The sequence below is a fragment of the Pecten maximus genome, chromosome 10 (genome assembly GCF_902652985.1).
Source record: "Pecten maximus chromosome 10, xPecMax1.1, whole genome shotgun sequence".
NCBI lineage: Eukaryota > Metazoa > Mollusca > Bivalvia > Pectinida > Pectinidae > Pecten > Pecten maximus.
Genome location: NC_047024.1, coordinates 9,174,491 through 9,197,142, shown reverse-complemented (window position 1 = coordinate 9,197,142; position 22,652 = coordinate 9,174,491). Strand labels below are relative to the sequence as shown.

The window sequence follows — 22,652 nt, the reverse complement described above, 5'->3', positions numbered from 1 at the left end:
TTTTAGATATCTGTGCGTGTATTATCACGTCACTATCTCTGACTCTGACATAATATGGAAAGTTCAAATTACAAATTTAACCTCGTGGTGGAATCACGTTAGGCTGAACTCTCCATTGTAGATATAGGTGGAGACGTCTCTTCGGTATATATGAATAAATGAAATTGTTGTAATATATGTTGAATAGTGTCTCTTCAGTTGAAGATATAAAAATGAATTCAAAGCCTCTTCTTATATGTTGAGGACGATATGACGAAAATGTTGGAACTTCTGTATGAAAAACACAGCACATAAACAATTCGATAAAACGTTGAAGAAAACGAATGTATTAATCCTCTTCAATAACCGGAGGTGGCATTATGGATTGAAGGCGGGATACATTGGTGTTGACTGGTGCGATGGTGGTATCAATGGTACTGCCGCTGGTGAAGGAACTGGTGTCACAATTTATAGGTTTTGCAGATTTAAACTTCCTTCTAATCTAAGTAAACATTTCCAGTACATTAAAACTATAGATATTGTAGTAATGCTTTGAATTTCAATTACGCATTTAAAATGCGGTGTAAAACATTATCAAAAACAACAACAAATACTAACTCAATTGTGAGTTACATAGGTAATAGGTTTTAAAAAAAATATGTGGTGTTTTAAATAAGGAAACTATACATTGTATTTCCAAATTGACTAGACTATATATACATTTTAGCACTACATGTCGCTATTTACTGATAATGAAAAAAAAAAAAAAAAAAAAATAGCTTGAGGGCGTAATACCGCCTACTTATTCAAGCTTAATATACCTCGCTCTCCAATTAGGCTGAGGCTAAAAAAATAAATGTTATTGAATTATCAGAAAAAAATAAGATAGCAACAAGTAACACTAAAATCTTAAGCAATTACTTTGATTTATTGAATACTAACTTTCATGAAATACATAATTTGCTAACTGTTTCAAAAAAATGAAGATATGAAAAAATGAAATTTACCAGAAAAATTCCTAGTTATGTATTTGTGTAATATGTGTACATTCAGATACTATCGAAACATAATTTTCGGCATAAATTCAAGAGGTATTCCAAAATCCGTAGTAATACATTTACAAATGATGTTCTGGTTGGGATACATTGAAACCGAGTGTTTCTGATCTGATAATGTACGTGTGTGTGTAGTATGTTGTCAAAGGAGAACAGTAGATTTATCATACCATGTACATATTATGTGTGCGTAAAACCGCATCACTATCTCTGAACTCTGACAATATGATGATGTTTCTTTTACTTTATAATCCCCGTGTTAAATCACGTGGGCGAAACTCATCATAGGATCAATGTGTAAAGGTAAAGTTTAAATTAAATGTAAAAAAAAAGATAACATAGTAATGTATATAGGAATTTTCTGGTAATGATATGAAAACAGTGCAATTTGAATAATTCATAAAAAATAACAAGTATGGTAAGAAAACATGTTTTTTTAGTTCAATTCAAAAATGAAACATATAATTACTAAGGTATAACTAACCTAAAGTGATGTTAGAAAAAATTATATAGCTATAAATGGCAAATGTTTACGAAGATAGTCAGAAGTCAAATCAACGTACCTGCATCTTGTTAATAGTAGACATATTAGCTGATTGGTGATCTTTTAAATGGCATTGATCTTTTAAATTACGTTGATCTTTTAAATGGCGTTGATCGTGTAGTGGAAACTTCATGTTGTGTCCGCTTTCCGTCCAGCTTCGCTCCGAGGTCGCGACATCAGTATAATGAAATGAATCTTCTTATTTTGATGGTACTTTTATTAAAGTATATGTGCATCTTACATATATATAACATACATAGGTATCCATCTGTACATGTATCGGTACTGGCCTGTCCTGGGCAAAAGCCCAGCCCAGGACTTAAGTGTCCAGGAATGGCTCCCTGGAAACCGACTGTCTCATATAGTAATTACATCTAATCTTTTATAGTACTAAGTCCTAGGTATGAGTGTATATGATTGATAGGTACATGATAATACGGAAGACGGCTGTCATATAGCCTAAGACAATATTAGATAACCATGTACAACATGCACCATTAATCTCAGATCAACTACGTCAACAGGTAAACAGGATTGGTGCCAAAGGGCAAATATGTGTAATATAGACAGACCTAGGAACAGTTTTGGATATAAAATCTGATATATATTTTTAACTAAATTATAAAATAATTTATTATATTTCAAACGTCGCGACGTCAAGACCGGGTTCTTAGGTTGGCACACCTGCGTAACAGGAGATTAACGGCCGCTGAAACGGCAAGGAATACGATTGGTAATCATAACCGTCGAATTCATCCCCAAACAGTGATCAACAGACTGCGTGAGGCTAATTTGCGTGCAAGGCGACAGTACTTTGGTTTACCACTAACACCGCAACGTCGAGCACGTCGTATGCAATGGGCAACGGCACATATGCCCAGACGTTTTCCTATGAGACGTTGGAGGTCTATGCTCTTCACCGATGAATCTCGATTCACGTTATTTCGAGCAGATGGCCGTCAACGTGTGTACCGGCGTCGAGGCGAACGTTTTGCTGACGCCTGTGTTTTGGAACACGACCGATTTGGGGGTGGGTCAGTTATGGTTTGGGCGGGAATCTCCCATGGTTTGAAGACGCCTTTGGTGATAGTCAATGGGAATTTAACGGCCGTACGCTATCGGGATGAGATCCTTAGGCCCCATGTTGTGCCGTTTGTTAGGCAGCATCATCTAACCTTTCAGCAAGATAACGCGAGACCACACGTTGCAAGAGTCTGTAGAGACTTTCTTGCGACACAGAACATTGTTCCTATAGATTGGCCTCCATATAGCCCCGACCTGTCCCCAATCGAGCATTTGTGGGATGAATTAGACAGAAGAATTCGAAATCGCCGTAACCCCCCAAATACCCTCCCTCAGTTAGCAAATGCACTCGTCCAAGAATGGAATAACATTCCAATACGGAAAGTCAATGCCCTGATGAACTCAATGCAACAAAGAATTAGAGATGTGATAACTGTTCGAGGAGGACACACACGATATTAGGGCACGGTTTCAAAACTGCTGCCATTTCAACTTGGATTCACGTAGGGTACTACCAATCATGACCTTCTAGCAAAGTGACCTGTTCTTAAAAATCTCTAAACATTTAAAGGATGTTACATCAATATTCAATATTAACTATTACATATGAAATTTAAACATAATGCTCACAAGTATTATTTTATTAAACCTACAATTTGAAGTTGCGTTTCTTTTTCGTTTCAGTATATATATATATATATATATATATATACATCAGAATCACCAATCTCCAAACCTGCTACCCTCGGGGTATGAACGAACGTTAAAGACGTCTTCTGGATATACTCTCCATCTGACCATTATATCTGACAATTCATGTAGTTAATTATTCAATTTGTTAAATTTTTCATAATTGCTGAACTTTTTGGGGCATCTATTCATTGTTGCTCTTTGAGACTCACATTTAGTCGCCTCCCGCCATCACGCAGCAGCATCTTGGTCCGAGTTGGTCCGAATCGTCTGTTTCCCGTAGCGTCCTGTAGGGACACTTCTGCATTCGTATTTCTTATATTTTCAGTCTTGATAAATATTTGTAGCAGTTTTTTCACACCACTCTCTATAATTCTTATGATCTAACACATATTTTTCTAAAGTTTTTCAGACTTTGTACACGATATTTAATCAATCACTGTAGAGACGATAATGCAACATTTTTTATATAAATGCAATGTCGTCCACTAGCAGTGTTTAGGGACGAATCGTCTTTGAACTCTTCGGAATACTTTCACGTGCGGGGGAATTCAAAATATCTCTGCCGTTGGTCGCATAGCGTTCTAGTGTTTGAACATGATGCAGTCACGCTAGTATCCGCCATCGGCCCACGTTTGCCGAAGGGTTCATTGTGGTTTCTCCAGTTACTAAAACATTATTCTTATTGTATTATATTGTATTTCCAGTACTTCTTATATATATTATGTGATTGTATTTGTGATTTTTTGTGTTTTGATAAAGGGGCGGATTGCCTCGAAAATTTAACAAACCTTATTGTTTACACTGTTTGAATTACTTCTTTGCCCCATATAATCATTACAAGTAATTCGTATCCTCCATACATTTATGTGAGGATCCAGTGTTATCTGGATTATACTGTTCATATTACTTCTTTGACCCTTATCCCTCGTTCAAGTAATATTTGCATCACAAATTAGTCCAACTATTTTGTGATCCGGTATTTCCATATTGTACTGTTTTGTCTTGCTTTGTACAGTTATTTCTTCGTATCGTCATCGTCCAGTTATATATATTTTGATATCTTGCTGTTATGGATCCAACTCACTTGTATAATATAGCCAAAAGAGGAGCCCAAAGAGTTGTTACTTTGCAACATCAGCTCAGCAATTACAACTCGTATATCGAGGGTAACATTGCACCTAGAGGTTTAAGATTCAAATGTTCCCCCAATATTGGTCTTTTGTCAAAATCCTCGGCGACCCGTTTTGATAATATTAAACATCTGTGTCAAATAAAACTTTTACACCTACTCCGGAGCGTTTGTCTTAGTCAACTATCTTCCGCCACAAAGGAGCTCACACATAATCTTGAGCACTTGGTTTCTTCTACTTCCGAAAACCAAAGTAGCATATACCTGCAGAAGATACATCATTTTGAAAAAACTAAACGAGAGTCCCTCAAACAGAAGCAAATGAAAAAAAATCCAACGCGACGGAGTACCGTATCTACAACAAACGGAAACTATCTCAACCAACAAGGAGAAAAAGGGCAGAAACAGAAGACTACGACGTAGAAAGACCATATCCAAGTCTGTAGCTACTAACAATACAGTCATCAACCTATCCAACCATCCTCTCACAGTATCAGAAAGTGCCCTCTTGTCCAAAGGCCTCAATTTTTGCCCAATCCCTAAAGAAATGAACAATTCTGAACTTTTTGAAGACATGGACAAATTCTATAGGTTACTCCGGCTGCGCGTGCACTTTGCAAGCGACGACGACCCAGATGATGTTGAGGATACTCCATCAGTAGCACCTGCAGTTGTACATCCGGTTAATCCATTCAAGAAAAAAAGTACATGGAACCCCCCACCCAGTAGAATACCCGCTCTTGAAGCGTACATCAATGCAATAAAAGAGGAAATATCCACACACTCCAATCGCACTCAACAAATTAAGGACAACCTGTCGCCATCAGAACGCCAGGCACTCAAAGCACTCAAGCATAATGCGGAGATTGTTATCAAGCCAGCAGATAAGGGTTCTGCAGTGGTTATTATGAACAGGGGTGATTACATCAATGAGGCTAACCGTCAGCTTACCAACGAGACGTTCTATCGCAAACTTGATAGGGACCCGACGCAAGAACACGCCAAACTAATCAATGAGGCCATCGATAGAATACTCAACAAGGGGGATATAGACGCAGATACCGCTAGTTTCCTGCGTCCCGTAAATGCTCTATCAGGGAAATTCTATCTCCTTCCTAAGATCCATAAACCTGGAAACCCGGGTAGACCTATTATCAACTCTATAGGCCATCCGACGGAGAAAATTTCTAAATTCGTCGATTTCCATCTTCGGCCAATTGTTGAAAATCTACCATCTTACATAAAAGATACCACCGATTATCTTAATAAAACACCATCCAGCAATTTACCAGAAGGTATTCTGCTAGTTACAATGGACGTCGTCCCTCTTTACACAAACATCCCTCATGCGGACGGCATTAATGCCTGTCGGGAGGCAAAGGAACGCCGTGGTTATAAGCACCCATCGACTGATAGTCTAGTAGAATTACTTACACTTGTCCTCACACTCAACAACTTCCAGTTTAACAATGAAAACTACTTGCAGGTCAGTGGTACAGCTATGGGCACTAAGATGGCTCCTTCATATGCTAATGTATTCATGGGACATCTTGAATCCCAACTTTTAGCATCTGCTCCAATTAAGCCATTCAGCTGGCTCAGATTCATCGATGATATTGAAATCAAATGGACTTCGAACCGGACATCACTCGATGAATTTATAGATCACGCAAACACGTTCCATCCAACAATCAAATTCACTGCAGAGGTCTCCACGGAAACTAACACATTTCTAGACACCAGTTCAACCTTACTTGACGGGAAAATAAACACAGACCTCTATTCCAAACCAACTGACACGCACCAGTATCTCCGCCCGTCCAGCTGTCATCCCTCACACACCACGAAGAGCATTCCCTATTCCCAAGCTCTACGTATCCGACGGATAGTGTCCGATGATACAGTCTTCGAACGTCGATGCTCAGAACTTAAATCACACCTTCTTGCTAGAGGATATAAATCTACTTTGATAGATCGGGAACTAGACAAAGTCAGGGTACTTGACAGAGCCAGCCTTCTAGAATACAAAATCAGAACTCCGACACAAAGGGTCCCTTGTGTTGTCACGTTCCATCCTAACTTGCCGTCTATTTCTTCCATTTTACATAATCATTGGCGCATCATCGAGTCGTCAGCTGCACTCAAACGGATCTTTCCAGAACCACCGTTATTGGCCTATCGTAGACCAAAAAATGTAAGAGATCTGGTGGTGAGCAGCAAATTACATTCATCTGCCTCTGTCGTTACAACAGGCTCCTTCAACACATGCAGCAAAAAAACGTGCAAATTGTGCCCATACACTGAGTCCACAGACACGTTTAAATGTGAAATAAACAACCGTGTTTATCACATTTTACAAACACTGACATGCACATCAGCCAATGTTGTATATCTCCTCTCCTGCAAAAAATGCAAAATGCAGTATGTTGGAGAAACCAGCACAAAGCTCAACATCAGAATCAACAATCACCGTTGCTCCATCAAGCAGAACAGACCAGACTTTCCTGTGGCAAGTCATTTCAATTTACCTAGTCACAGTTGGAAGGATATGCAAGTGGTCGCCATTGATCACTGTCCTACGTGGAATGAAACTAAACGTCGTTCCAGAGAAAGATACTGGATCACCAATCTCCAAACCTGCTACCCTCGGGGTATGAACGAACGTTAAAGACGTCTTCTGGATATACTCTCCATCTGACCATTATATCTGACAATTCATGTAATTAATTATTCAATTTGTTAAATTTTTCATAATTGCTGTATTTTTTCGGCATCTATTCATTGTTGCTCTTTGAGACTCACATTTAGTCGCCTCCCGCCATCATGCAGCAGCATCTTGGTCCGAGTTGGTCCGAATCGTCTGTTTCCCGTAGCGTCCTGTAGGGACACTTCGGCATTCGTATTTCTTATATTTTCAGTCTTGATAAATATTTGTAGCAGTTTTTTCACCCCACTCTCTATAATTCTTATGATCTAACACATATTTTTCTAAAGTTTTTCAGACTTTGTACACGATATTTAATCAATCACTGTAGAGACGATAATGCAACATTTTTTTATATAAATGCAATGTCGTCCACTAGCAGTATTTAGGGACGAATCGTCTTTGAACTCTTCGGAATACTTTCACGTGCGGGGGAATTCAAAATATCTCTGCCGTTGGTCGCATAGCGTTCTAGTGTTTGAACATGATGCAGTCACGCTAGTATCCGCCTTCGGCCCACGTTTGCCGAAGGGTTCATTGTGGTTTCTCCAGTTACTAAAACATTATTCTTATTGTATTATATTGTATTTCCAGTACTTCTTATATATATTATGTGATTGTATTTGTGATTTTTTGTGTTTTGATAAAGGGGCGGATTGCCTCGAAAATTTAACAAACCTTATTGTTTACACTGTTTGAATTACTTCTTTGCCCCATATATATATACATGTATATAGATATATAATGCCTCTCATAAAACCGAGAAATGTTAAATAAATATTGAGGAATTTGAACACTTGGAACATAAACACGGGGGCTATGAACTCTCTGATCATATGGTACCATGATGTATAGTTAATGCCATTTCAAACTGATTTTAATGACTGAGAAAGAAAAATATCCTTCTTTTGATGATAAATCTGATGAACCTGAATGCAGTCTTGAGATGTAGAAAGCATCCAAGGAATCTAATAGACGGCGGTCTAATGATCTAACAGACGACGGCCTAGTGAATCTACTACATGTTACGATTTAGTAATCTGTAGGAATAGTAGGCAATGACTTTGCAAAGATACCAAATAATCATGCTGTGAACATACGAAATGATCATTTTATGAATGTTAAAATTATATTGTGAATCCCTGTAATGTTGATACCGTGATAATGATCTTGTGAATCCACCAGGTTATGATCTTGTGATCCTACCACGTTATGATCTTGTGATCCTACCAGGTTATGATCTTGTGACCCTAGCAGGTTATGATCTTGTGAACCTACCAGACAATGATCTTGTGAACCTACCATATAATGATCTTGTAAACCTACCATATAATGATGATATGAACCGAACCTACCATATACATATAATGATCTTGTGAACCTATCAGGTTATGATCTTGTGATCCTACCATATAATGATCTTTTGGATATATCAGATAATGATCTTATGAACCTACCAGATAATGATCTTATGAACCTACCAGATAATGATATTGTGATCCTACAGATAATGACCTTATGAACTTACCAGGTTATGTTCTTGTTATCCTATCAGATGATGATCTTTTAAACAGAATCATTTGATCTTATAATCCTACTTCATGCTTTTATTAACATGACCAATAATGATCACAGTTATGATCTAAGTCGATCTAGTAGATAAAGATCTAAACAAAACAGTGAATAAATATTTCCCACACCTTTGCATATATAAGATACATTTTTCTCTTACCCTGGACAGGGATATCCGCAGTTTTACCGGGATGAGATTTTCTTATCTCACCCTATGGAAAAGACAAGCTTTTTGAACGTTCTCTTGTTCTCGATAGGGTGACGTCACTATGACCTAAATACATGATATGTGACTCTCTAACGTGTCTTTACCCTATACATATCCGTATATGTTATGAACAGCATATGTTTCATCTATATGCCAGATGATCTTGTATTGCAAATACTCTAGGGGCTTAACCTTTAGACTGCCGAAAACTCTGATCCGCCGATTTGAAATACAGTTTCAATGCGTGACGTCTTTAGTATTGTGACGTCATAATGCGCTGTGTATATCCCGACACCTGCTCCACTCGTTATCGTCAGCCGTCGTAGGTGGTACACTTAGAACGTGTCAATGGAATCAAGTACGTACCGAATCGTGAGTTTAGCTGAAACCAACTATCCAAGAAATACTTTTAGGATTTGAATTAAGAATTAAGAAAGTAACGTCTGTTATTTTACATTTTAATTACTTTTTAAATCCGTATAACTTTCGATGTAGTTTATACGCGAGCTACATAATGGATGTAATTTCCATCGGTAATGCTACAAAGTTTTAATTTTAGTTCAACAACCATATGCGGATGAAAAATTGTATTGTTAATAAATACAGTGTATTAAATATTCTGAATACGTGCAGAATTAGCGAGTTATATCAATTAAACGTCTGCAGTATACGTTCCCATTATAAATACTTGTATGTACATAATCGCCAAAAGTCAGAGGATGATTATATGGAAAGATAAAAGATATTCGGGAGATTTACATGATACCAACGTAAAAGATCAGAGATACGATTCTGTTAGCTCTGACAAGAAACAAATCCGGAATATGAATGTGAAACGTAAGTGGTTAAACTTATTTTAGTCCTTGTGCAACAAGATATATTGGGGAGTAGACGAATATATACAGTTCAGATTTTGCATGGTAATTACACAATCTATTGTTCAATGCAGTTCAAATGCCGTCCAATACATTGACGATGAAGTCCCCGCTCACACAATGAACAAATCGTTCTGCTCCGACGACGTATTCCACGGCCATGGCGCATACGTGAAGAACAGACACAGCAGTCTTTCTCCTTCTTTTGTGGCAAAGTGATTAAGGAAACTTTCTTCACTGCTCGGCGGCGAGGGTTGTCAGGTTTCTTCGTTCCAGCGAGTGCTTCAATAACGGCTTGGATATACTGCAGGCGGCTTTTTACTCTCAGTGCAGTGTTTTCCTTATAAAGTATATAGGAATTCATAAGGATTCTAAACAATAAATGCACCAGTATTTTCTTCCATACCTTTTGGCATTTCCTCTGCTTTCCATATGAATGTAGAATACCATCATTCATGTCTACCGCTCCCATGTTGGTATTGTATGATGCGATGACACGCGGTTTACCTGATCCCAGTTCTTGTGCTGGTAGAATAGTCGATAGCAACGTTAACCTGACAGGTTTCTTTTCATCTGCGCCGAAATGAGACAGACACAAAAAGTCGCCACGTCGCAAGTAGACAGTGTTCCCTGGCTGGTTCGCGTCCTTGACGAGGTGCGGCATTGGTCGATTCTTTCGTAAAGTTCCTGTAAAAGACGTTTTTATTTGAAAACAAAAACAAAAAAAACACAACGAATATATTCATATTGAATGCAAATCCAACTTTAGAAACATATTACACCACATTCACACTTCTCCTACAATCTCCGTTCGTGCCTAATGCCAGAAAACACACAAACACTTGAATAAATTGCAAACGGGGCGACCGACCCGCGTACTGATTTATTAATTACCATGAAATACATACATTTCACAATGCAATCTTTTACATTAACGATGTACACAGCCAAAACAAGTTATATTATTTCCATCAAAATACCCCTACAAAAAATACGATGACCATGAAAGCACTCAACATCGCACCGACTGTCGGTAGGCAATGTATGTACACTACCTACATTGTGTATATACACAAAGATGTATTTCTGAAGACAGTCACGAACTGTCACGCCCGCGACGTTGTGTGCTAATCCAATAAACCTTTCTGCAATAAAAGCAGATTTAACAACAAAACAAAATTTGTATCGAAAATTTTAACGAAAGCTGACCGTGTATACGCCTAAAAGGTCGTCGCCTGAATGACACAGCCGCGAACACGCACGTGCTTCGCAGGTAGCATATAGCGCCACCTAGCGGCCCGCTCTACTATAGGAGAAATTAATTTCGTTCTTATTCCGCCTAGTCAAACGAAAGAAATTACATTTCTCCTACAATCTCCGTTCGTGCCTAATGCCAGAAAACACACAAACACTTGAATAAATTGCAAACGGGGCGACCGACCCGCGTACTGAATACCAAAGAACGGGACCAGTATATGTCATATACCTAAATTTCTGGAAACTAACAATCTCTCCTCAAGGGAATCCTTTACATAACAGTCTTTCGCATTCTCCGATTTCCATCTGCCGTGCCTCTTAAATATTCTGTCTGCCACTTTTAAATTAGCCGCGCTTGTTGCTCCGCCGGACCGTAAACCGTGTAAACCATATTTACTGATATCAGATACGAAAGGAGAGAACACTTGAATAAATAACTCGCGCATTCCGCGTGTATGACAGAGGTTTGTTCTCATCGCGCAAAATAAAACCATTGCTGGTCTTAGTAATAGATCGAAAAACATAGCGATCTGAACCAAGTATTAACTCCGCGATATCAATATACCTCTCCAGATTGGATACCGGACATAACTTAGTATACGTCCTAGCTATTACAACATGGTCACCGTCCCTATAAATATCAGTCTTGCTCTGACGAATTGAAATAGTCATATGACTTTCAGAAAATTCAATGTCGCACATACGTATGCTAAGTAATTCTGATACGCGTAAAAAACCTGCATAGGCTATCAAACAACCACAAATTGTACGCTGCGAAAATAAATCCTTGTCACTGTAATTCGCAGAATACATAGATTCTAACAGTTCTGGAGTAATAGGGTCCTTCCTATTCCTCGGTGTAGACAAACGCCTCTTTGCTACCTCGAGAATGTTCCTCACTAATAATGAATCAGTGGGAGAATCCCTCCCAATGATAGAATGCGCCCATTTTAAACTATAATAGGCTTGCATAACCGGGCTTGACGTCGCACTATGCTGGACTAAACACGCGAGATAGAGAGCAACATGGATGGCCCTAGCCGGAAAACACTCCACCTCAGATAACCCTTTTTTCAAGGCCCAGTCCTTCCAACGTACGAATCCCTGGTAATACCCTTTCGTTGTGCTACTGGCTTTACTTTCGGCCAAAAGTTGAGGGAGGAGACTGACGTATCCGACTAAGGCCCCAGGCAGCTCTGCTATTTCCCGCTTGAAAGCCTGCGAAAATATGTTTAAACAAAACAAAAATACTAAATTAAAATGTCAGCAGTAAGTTGCTTATTTACATCACATCCAAAACGCCCCTATCAAAAAACCACCACCAGGATTCCACGTACTAGTATGGAGTACGACCATCGTAAACAGTTATAGGTTAATACATTTAGCATTGTTAAAATTTAACCTCAGAGCAATCATCTTGAAAGGAAGATCAATCCTTCCGAACACAGACTTATTCCCTCTTCCCATAGAGTAGGATTCTTTGTTAGTGGGTAAGTATATAAATTCCACCACCTCTGGTATAAAGCCACCACCACTTGGACATAAAAATGGCCAAAAACTGGCTGACCTCCAAAGAGGTACCACCATGGTCCCATATGCGCCACACTGCTGCATATAACTAAGGACACGATGCACTATGCATACTGGTGGAACATACCACCCGGTTACACCTTGCCAATCGGCTGTAAACGCATCCATACCGGACGACCCCACATTCCAATACCTTGAAAAATACACAGGTAACTTGTTATTGTTATCGCTGGCGAACCAGTCTATCTCGTGGGGTCCCCAAAGGGAATCTAAAAACTGAAAAATATCACTGGAAACACCCCAATCATCACAATCGACAATACGACTGATGAAATCTGCCTTTTCATTCTCGTTTCTCGGAACCCACTCGATATCAATTGATATACAATTTCTTAAACAGGTGTAAAATATAGATAATGCAACCTTCTGCAAGTCGGCCCTCATGCTGCCCTTGTTTACAATAGATAGTCCGTGTACCATCTGACCCGTCTACCCCGAAAGACGTGCAACAATGACGTCATGACCCTGTCCACAGTGGACAGTTCACGCCAAGTAGAACTCCTACCGGCTTCAACCTCGGACCACATACCGTGTGAAGTACCCATAGGGGTATTCATGACGTACCCGCCGTATCCTGTATGACTCGCGTCGCTAAAAACAATAGATTGATAGGAATTATCATTAATGAACTTTTTCCCATTAATTTCGCTAACAGATTTGTCCCAAAACTTAAGTTGTTCAACGCTTTGACCCGACAACACTATGTCGACGTTCCACGAAGGGGACAAAGCCACGTCTATACTCAAACATTTTGTCATTATGTAGACAACGTTACCCAAGATATATGACATAGAAATGATCTGTCCAACAACAGAAGACACCTTTTTAACCCTCACAACTCCTCTCTCCTCTATATCTGTTATTACCCATGAAATACTTGAACGTAACTTTGTCAATCTGACATCGGGAACTTTTAAAATAGGCCTACCCAAAACAGTGTCAATATAATTCCCGAGGAAAACTAATTGTCTGACAGGCAACCAAGTAGACTTCTCTGGTTTCGGCACAAACCCGCTCAAAATCAAATCATTCTTGACCTGACCTGACTGGATATAGAAGCACACACTTTCTCATCTATATGATTACCTAACCCATCATCTAAATACATAAGTATTTCTTTGCCCTCGGATCTCCACTTCTTAATCAAAGGCCTGGTTAGCTTTGTGAAAATGTAACAAGCCGAGCTAAGACCAAACGGAAGTACTTTGAATTTAAAAAAATTGCACCTTGCCCCCCAAACGCCAGGAAAACCCTAAAAATTGTGTATGGGGCTCAAAAATATCAACATGATGGTATGCGGAATGAATATCAAACTTAAAGCAAAAACTATCTTTCTTGATGAATTGCATGGCTACCCTGATATCCTCAAACTTCACACTGGTCTTCCATAAATGATGGTTTACATGCCTTAAATCTAAAATGAGACGTTTCTTTCCATTACTCTGAACAGAAACTGTTAAGGGGTTGACAACGTAGGGCATTTCCTTACAAACGACTACAAGGTCCCTAGCTATCAAATCTCCAATGGCTTCCTCAACGAAACTTACCTGCTCCATAGCTGACCGATTATTACGTAAGAATACAGAAGTAGGGGTTGAATAAAAAGGTATCTTATACCCGATTTTTATAGTGTCAAGAATAAAATCGCTACAACCAATGCTCTTCCAGAACTCTAAACGATCACACAAACGCCCCTTTACTCTTATATTGACTTCACCTAACTCATATTCGTAATAATCGTCAGTAAGGAAAATGTCATTATACTCATCTTTCAACAGTTCATTCTTTCCCGATGGCTGGGACACTTTTTCCTTGATTAGGACACTCGTTCCGCCAATGCTGGAAAGATCCACAGCCGTAGCATGCTCCCGATGACCGGCCTCGTCGTTGTCCGTATGCGTGCGCGTGTGTGCCGCCGCCTGTACCGCCGAACTGGAACATAGGGACTCCACTGAACCAAGGCTCTTGGCCTTGGGGTCCACGAAAGGGCTGCTGGAAATTAGGAAAATTACCACGCATGCCCACAGCGCCGCTGGACTTGCCAAAGCCCGTAGACTTCTTTCCTTGTATTTTCCCTTTCTTCTTTTTAATAGCTAGGTTTTCTGCTCTGTTGATTTTCCCCTCGTCGTCGGAATCACTGGCAATGGGATTGTTTTCATATTGCCTAACTGTTTCCCAACCTCCATCACTAGAGTCAGCAATTTTGATATGTTTGTTCCTTTTTGAAATTTTATCTTGCAGACTAGTCACCAACTCGCGTGCGTAGTCTCCTTTGTTGTTGTCAAGCGCCCAACTTAACTGACCAATGTCTTCGGAAAGTTCCGAATTAAATCCGTGCTGGACCTTGTTGCCCTCAAATTTCCACTTGAATGAATTTTCTACCTTTAACTTTTTCACCTGTGTTGCCACGTTTACAGCAGAACCTTTCACTTCGGCTTTGAGCTCACCTATCTCATGACGCAAACTGTTATTTATAATGTTAATATTGTTCCCTTGCTCTTTTACAGCATTCCAAATATCTGAAAGACTAACGTGGTCTTGTCTCTGTAGCTCCTTCGTATCCGCCATGAATGAATTTTAACGAAAGCTGACCGTGTATACGCCTAAAAGGTCGTCGCCTGAATGACACAGCCGCGAACACGCACGTGCTTCGCAGGTAGCATATAGCGCCACCTAGCGGCCCGCTCTACTATAGGAGAAATTAATTTCGTTCTTATTCCGCCTAGTCAAACGAAAGAAATTACATTATTCCACTTTAATTTGAAATATACATATACTCCCAAAATTTGTTCCTCCCGGCATCCCTTAGAAATGTTTTGGCTTTATAAGGATCATCCATACCTTGAAACGTTTGACAATTTACGTACTCGATTGTGTAGTTCCAGAGAATGGGTGCATGCACAAGAAAAAAATACCAAAATAAGGCTTTATAGTGTATACGTACCGGTCAAGTATGTGTTAAGTTGGAGAAGTCTGTGTCCAAGATTCAAGGACGTGAAGAAACTATCACAAAATACGTGATAGCCTTTATGAAGAAGTGACGATCCTTGTAGGAGCTCTACAACTACGTTTGTTCCTTGGAGTTGTCCTGGTGGAACTGGGTCGAATTCACGTCCCCTGTAAACTTGCATCTGAAGCACGTAACCTGTAGAGGACTCACACAGTACCCAAAACTTGACCCCATACCTCGCGACCTTTGATGGGATGTACTGTCGAAGAACGCTGTGTCCCTTTGTTGGTACAAGAGACTCGTCCACGCATAACTCCCTGTTTGGAACCTTGAAGCGCATGAATTGTCGATTGACGAAGTGCAATAAAGGTCGAAATCTGACAGATGGATCATACCCAGGATGCTACAAACAACACTTCATGATTAGTATTTATGTAAAATCATCGATCAAAGATAACGATATATCATACACGTGCTTCATACACGTATACAACACATATATCAGTTTTAACATACATGTATACCAGAAAATTGTAATTTACCATCCCGGATTTGGAAAGTGTGTGTTTATTTGGGATATGGTTTAGTATTTGCCGAACTCCGTTTATAATTTGATTAGATTATTCATGATATATAAGTATCATACATGTACATGTAGGACGGTGTTTCCCGGTACGTCTGCTGTGTTGAACAAACATGTAAGACGCCATATATCAAAATAAACGATGTATCACATTATATTATATTAACATTTGCTCCGCATTTCCCCATTGACAGAATGCTGAGAGGCAGTTGTCACCTTACACCTATAACACCCAGTGGGTCATGTGGCATTAAAAAGGGTGGGAAATTATTTGTTGGTTCAGTTTTTTTTTCAAAGTTGACAAAAATGGTAAGACAATTTAAACATAAGTATTGAACAACGGTTTTAATGTTGTTATAGTCGATATGACAGCAATATATGTATGGTGGGGCAAATGCAGCATGGGAACCCTAAGGGATGGGTGTCCATGGCATTTGTCCACCATACATCTTGCTATCATATCGACAATAACAACATTAAAACCGCTGTTCATTGCTTAAATAGAAACGAAGATATGGCGAGCTTCTATGTTGTCTTTGTGCACATTTACGTTTATTATTTGCAATATTTTCAGAATTTAATGTACAAAATATGACTAATTACATGTATAATGAACTCACATTTCTCTCGGCAACATGTCTGCAATCGTTGATGTGGAGAAACTTCAGAATATTCTGAAATCGGTTTCTACCCATTGTGTGTTTGAACCAGTTTGATCGTTGGCTGATCATTGTAGTATTCCAGTATTCCTCCATGGAAGGTTTCTTTATTATGCTCATGTTGAACATAATTGCTAGAAAGCTGTGGAAATCTGTCATTCCTATCCTTTTCCATTCCCTGGTTCTCGATCTTGGTCGAAGATTTTCATCATAGAATTGACCCTTGGCGTATCTGCATTATTATGAATACCCATATTGTACACACAAATACCGAGTACATGTACACTGAAACGTTCCCCGGGGGTAGCTGTATTTAGTATATTGATACAACCTCAAAAAATACATGTACACTTATACATTCCCCGGGGTAGCTGTATTTAGTATAAAACCTCAAAAGGATACATGCTATACTTATAACAACCCCCCCCCCCCCCCCCCCCCCCCGAGGGTAGCTAGTTAGCTCACGAGTAACCGTGAGCTAATGCTGTGCTGTACCCCCGGCGTCCCACCCCACTTAAAAAATTATGGAAAGTTTGTAAGTCCAAAAGTATACACCTCACACCCTTTTTTGGCACCAAAACCCGCTTAGATATTTTAAGACCCTTCTAATTTTGAGCGTTATTATGTGACGTACAATTTCAAAATGACAATTGCACTGTACATATACAAATAGTGTGATTGCTGCCGCCGGTGAGCTTTGTTATATATATACATAACTTTAAAATGTGAAATGACCAAGGAATACATGTATATACTTTAGATCTATGTACACTTAAAATGTTCATACATTGTATTATGACGACAACCGTATGAAAGGAAATAGGGTTTTTTCACTTTTTATTTCAACTTACGTGTTAGTGTGTCTGATGATTTCTTTTGCCAGAATATCAGGGAAAAGCAACTTGAAGTATGTTAACGGATCAGCGTCTCTAGGAGGCATACGCATTAAACTTGGAACAGGAACAAATGGCTTTCTTCTGTTTGGCTCCGGTGAAAATATCCTTATCCACGGACCCGCCATGGTGCTTTGCGGCTATGATGTCATAATGACGTCATGTTTTCATTATAACGTCACACCGTCGGGAGACGACGTCGTTTATTATAATATTGTTAAAGTCTATCGGAACTCATGATGACAAACAAGGATAATCATTTGCATATTGCAGTCACGTTTACACTATCATATGATTCATCCACTTTACTAACATGTTGTTTTTGCTATATTAACATTACATGCGTTTACCTGTGGGACATTAAATTTTAAGCTATGAACAGTGATTTTCATGTTGTTGTCGATATAGTCGATCGATCGATCGAGAGCTTTGGTTGTCGTTCTCCTGGTCATTCCAAATGTCCTTGAATATTCGTTTCTCATGTGCCGTCGGCATAGGAAAAGATTTATTACAACAATATTCAAATGTTTACATCATTATTTGACAGCATCATAGTTGAGAGAATCTTGGATATATTGCTGAGTATGCATGAAAATGAATTCATTTTCCTGTTCTGATATACATTGTATTATAATCTCCATAAAGAAGCAGGTTCTCAGTGAGAAGAATATATGAATTAATTCACGGAAGAGCGTTATTCTTTTTAAGTGTATGGTGGCAACTACTTCTTAGCATTGTGTCAATGGGAAAATGCAGAGCAAATGTAAATATTTAGGTATAGTCTATTTCAGCATACATGGAACTCAAAAGAGACTCATCCAACAATAAGATTGGATTAAATATTTCGGAATATACTTATAAAAAAATCTAAGGTATGATTTGTATTACTTTATTCCGGGTATTCGCATTCACTCTGGGGAGAGGGAGAAGTATGCTTTAGTTTCTGTATATTATTTCGTTTCATTTTCAGTTGGAAATAACCTTAACAGGATTTATAACCCTTAGATAACAGTTTTATATTATAAAATTGTTGCATTATCTAAGTTGTCGTTATGTATAAATACTGTTATATTGTTGAGACATTATAACTTTGTTGACGTTACAGTTGTGTGATCGCACAACGTTCCAAAAACATCGTGCGCACACCGTGCAGACATCGTGCGCACAAATGTGCGATACAAACCGCACAGCTAACGATAGGGTTACAAATATTACGGAATAACTAGTTATACGAAAAGATATACGAAAAAAATAAAATTATGATATAAGATGGTCACTTTTATATATACGTGCTGCACAACAATTGTTTTCATTCATGGAACATGTATGACCTGTTAATTTTTGCCATTTTAAGTACCGTCATTTTGTCTCGCAAGTATTCGTGATGTTTTCGATGGCCTGGTGATACATCTACATGTACATTTATCTTACTTAATACATAAATTACATATATTATGTATTTTTAAACACAACAGAAATGTTTCTATTCATAACAAGTTGTTTTATCTGTTGTTTAGTTCTACATGTATTAAATAGCCTGTATATAATCTCGCTGAATACACATTTCTTCGACTCGCCAAGGCCTAGTGGTGTCCTCGACGTCAGAGCAAATTATATAAAGTTCTTTAATAATCATTTAGATAACTTATTTAACTATACATCGGTGTTTAGTTTCATTCCTAATAATTATTGCATATATTTCACCAAAAATATGGTAATTAGCTGCCTCTTAAAATGTTAATCGTTGTATTTCTTTTACGATCGTTCCACACGTTTAAATAATTAGATGACGCGTTCCTCATTTTATATCGACCACGATACATATCGCACATGTACCGTTCCAATCGCCAATCGTGCGCACATTTTCCTGCACGATCCGTATCGCACAGATCGCACATCGTGCGTGCGCACATCGTGGAACGTTGTGTGATCACATAACTGTATGTATACATGTAAGTACTGCTATATTGTTGAGACATTGTGTCTAAGTTGACGTTATGTATAAGTACTGCTATATTGTTGAGACATTTTAACTTAGTTGACGTTATGTATAAGTACTGTTATATTGTTGAGACATTGTGTCTAAGTTGACGTTATGTATAATGTTGAGACATTGTATACAAGTTGTCGTTATGTATAAGTACTGTTATAATGTTGAGACATTGTAACTTAGTTGACGTTATGTATAAGTACTGTTATAATGTTGAGACATTGTATCTAAGTTGACGTTATGTATAAGTACTGTTATAATGTTGAGACATTGTATCTAAGTTGACGTTATGTATAAGTACTGTTATAATGTTGAGACATTGTATCTAAGTTGACGTTATGTATAAGTACTGTTATAATGTTGAGACATTGTATCTAAGTTGACGTTATGTATAAGTACTGTTATAATGTTGAGACATTGTATCTAAGTTGACGTTATGTATAAGTACTCTTATAATGTTGAGACATTGTATCTAAGTTGACGTTATGTAATAAGTACTGTTATAATGTTGAGACATTGTGTAACTGGGGTGGGTTAGGTCCCAGGTGGATGAGAAAATAGGACAACTCCAAAAGGTTGTTCTCATTATTTATTCAATCCATTTCGGTTCAGTATCCGAATTCCAGATTCAATTCAAGTTCTGTAATAAATACAAATAAAACACAATTAGATCTCACAAATGCAAAACACTTGCATTCATAAATACATCCATGCATTCATACATGTATACATGCATACATGTATACCCACACACACACATACACACACACATACATACATACATACATACATATCCTAGGCCTTATTCATTTAACTAACTTCTAACAATGTATGAAATGCTAGATCAATTAACTACACAATATATGAATGCATCACATCCACAGTATAAGGGGAGATAATCTACCCCTTATCTACATTTAACCTTATATTAATAAATATAATACAGAATTATATTTCCAAGTTACAAATACTTATTTTACACGAAACTACATCATTCATGTACTCATAATAAACATGTACCTGCTATGGGCTGAACTTTCTCTGGCAATCTAATCTTCTGATTAGATCTAAACAAGTTGACCCAGGGTCCTATACACAAATAAAATATACTAATTAGCAAAGTTGCAATAATTAAGGTATCTCCACATAAAATACAATATTGACATTATGTCTTTACAATAATACATTGTATACACTTGATATACACTTGATAGATTATTATGGATTTACAAAATCAGTCTTACAACATTTTGTCAGACTTGTATCAAACCAACATCAAAAATAGACAATTTCATACTATTTACAAGAGTATGTGAAATACATGTTAGTAAAGAATAGAAAGAAAACTTACAGGAGTAGATCACTGAATTTATCTTCCAAAACCACGTCGGAAATCTATCGCCATAACTTTTGAAATGCCGGACGGATGTACAGGTAGAACCGGTACCTTCTTCTTGAACTTCCAGCAGAAAAACTGCCAGATTCAACACAAAGACTTAGACACAAACAATAAAAGTGGAGGGAAAATATAAACCAATAAAAACATATGTACTATCTTATCATAACCAATAAAACCCATGTTGACAATCATGTGACCAACATAATGGTTTGACCCAAAAGCCTTATTACTTACACCTGTATATACCTATACAGGTAACAACCTGTATCTACCTATACAGGTAACATACACTCTTCCATACTCACGCACACACACATTCCTAGTCACTACAGGTAAACACACACACAAAGACATGCATGGACATACCTGGACAACACACTGCATAGTGATTAGATGAATGTGAGGTGCTGGTGCATTGATGATGATGCTACTTAATAAATGACTAATTACTAGATTAGATACAATATAACTATATAAATCACCCTGCCACATTCTCCCTCTGCTTAAAGATGTCGTCCTCGGCATCTACAATTAAACAAATAAATTAAGGGTTTATCCATGTTAATTACATCCCCATATCGAGGAGACTGGATTTCTGCAAAAGATACAAAGTTTTATTATTTTGTGAGCAGGATGAAGTTTCTGAAACAAATAAAATGATTTTAGTAAATTTCTGGATATTAAGGTAAAACAATATATATAACAAGATGGTCAACTCTAAACAACACCACTGTCAGTGACCACCTTCAGAAGTGCTCTGGTAAGGTCACTTTGAGCATTCCTGAACTCTCCAGATTTAGCCAGATCCCTTATATAATTTGCCCTTCCTATCCAATCCGGTTGTTGACTTAGGACATATTGCCCACTCTGCATCCACTTTGGTTGCATTCTGGTCCGTTTGGGTCGAGAAACCGTTTCCTCCTGGTCACTACTGTCTTCTCCCTCATCCTCCTCCTTTGGTAGGGAGTGATCGCTGTCGTCGTCTTCCCTATCCTGTGACGCCTGGTCGTCACCAGTGTCCGAGGGGGCATCTTCGTCAGGATGGTTGTCCTGTTCCTCTGAGGTATCAGGGGTACCAACCAGTCCCTGTGGAATTACTTCCAACGTGACCTCTTCGTCGCTCTCCTCCTGATAGGGGTTACTAAGTCCTATCCTGGGGCTCTTTGGTTTCTGTCTCGGGGCCGGTTTCGGTGGCATTTTGGTGGTATCTGGAGTAGGTGGCTTGGGATTAGTGTCCAGTCCTACAGGTAACAGGAGGTTTCTGTGGAGAGTTCTTTTTCTTCCTGTTCCATCCTGTTTCTGTACTATATATACTGGCACTTCGTTGTTGGGCTGGCTTATAACTGTGTATAATTCTTCCTCCCACCGGTCTGCTATTTTGTGTTTCCCGTCAAACGCAACCACTTTTACCAGCACGTTGTCTCCTTGTTCTAGGACAGCACCTCTTACTTTCAGATCATACCCAGTTTTCTGTTTCGTCTGTGCTTTGTTGACATGCTTCTGGGCAATGTCGTAAGCTTCCTTCAGGCGATCCTTCATCTGTTTGATG

General features: G+C 38.5%; 2 protein-coding genes and 1 long non-coding RNA gene across 3 annotated transcripts; 1 reads left to right on the top strand and 2 right to left on the bottom strand.

Annotated features, from left to right (window-relative positions):
* Positions 1–4,970: 4,970 nt before the first annotated feature.
* On the top strand, positions 4,971–8,649 carry LOC117335980. The gene is made up of 2 exons (XM_033896281.1): positions 4,971–6,617; positions 8,635–8,649. The coding sequence occupies exons 1-2, from the start codon at positions 4,971–4,973 to the stop codon at positions 8,647–8,649; spliced, it is 1,662 nt and encodes a 553-aa protein (XP_033752172.1).
* A 1,191-nt stretch (positions 8,650–9,840) lies between these two features.
* On the bottom strand, positions 9,841–17,842 carry LOC117335979 (piggyBac transposable element-derived protein 4-like). The gene is made up of 4 exons (XM_033896280.1): positions 17,673–17,842; positions 16,783–17,053; positions 15,574–15,982; positions 9,841–10,469 (listed from the first exon to the last, which is right to left on the bottom strand). The coding sequence occupies exons 1-4, from the start codon at positions 17,840–17,842 to the stop codon at positions 9,841–9,843; spliced, it is 1,479 nt and encodes a 492-aa protein (XP_033752171.1).
* Positions 17,843–20,278: 2,436 nt separating this feature from the next.
* LOC117335391 lies at positions 20,279–21,410 on the bottom strand. Its single transcript, XR_004534397.1, has 3 exons — positions 21,056–21,410; positions 20,725–20,793; positions 20,279–20,344 (listed from the first exon to the last, which is right to left on the bottom strand). It is a non-coding gene; the product is annotated as an uncharacterized LOC117335391 (long non-coding RNA).
* Positions 21,411–22,652: the final 1,242 nt, after the last annotated feature.

Bases quoted from the DNA above. Each gene is read 5' to 3' on its own strand.
- LOC117335979 (XM_033896280.1), bottom strand. From the start codon at position 17,842: ATGGCGGGTCCGTGGATAAGGATATTTTCACCGGAGCCAAACAGAAGA. The intron at 17,054-17,672 runs GTAAGTTGAAAT...ATAATAATGCAG, and splicing joins ATCATCAGACACACTAACAC to ATACGCCAAGGGTCAATTCT. The intron at 15,983-16,782 runs GTGAGTTCATTA...TGTTGTTTGTAG, and splicing joins GACATGTTGCCGAGAGAAAT to CATCCTGGGTATGATCCATC.
- LOC117335980 (XM_033896281.1), top strand. From the start codon at position 4,971: ATGAACAATTCTGAACTTTTTGAAGACATGGACAAATTCTATAGGTTA.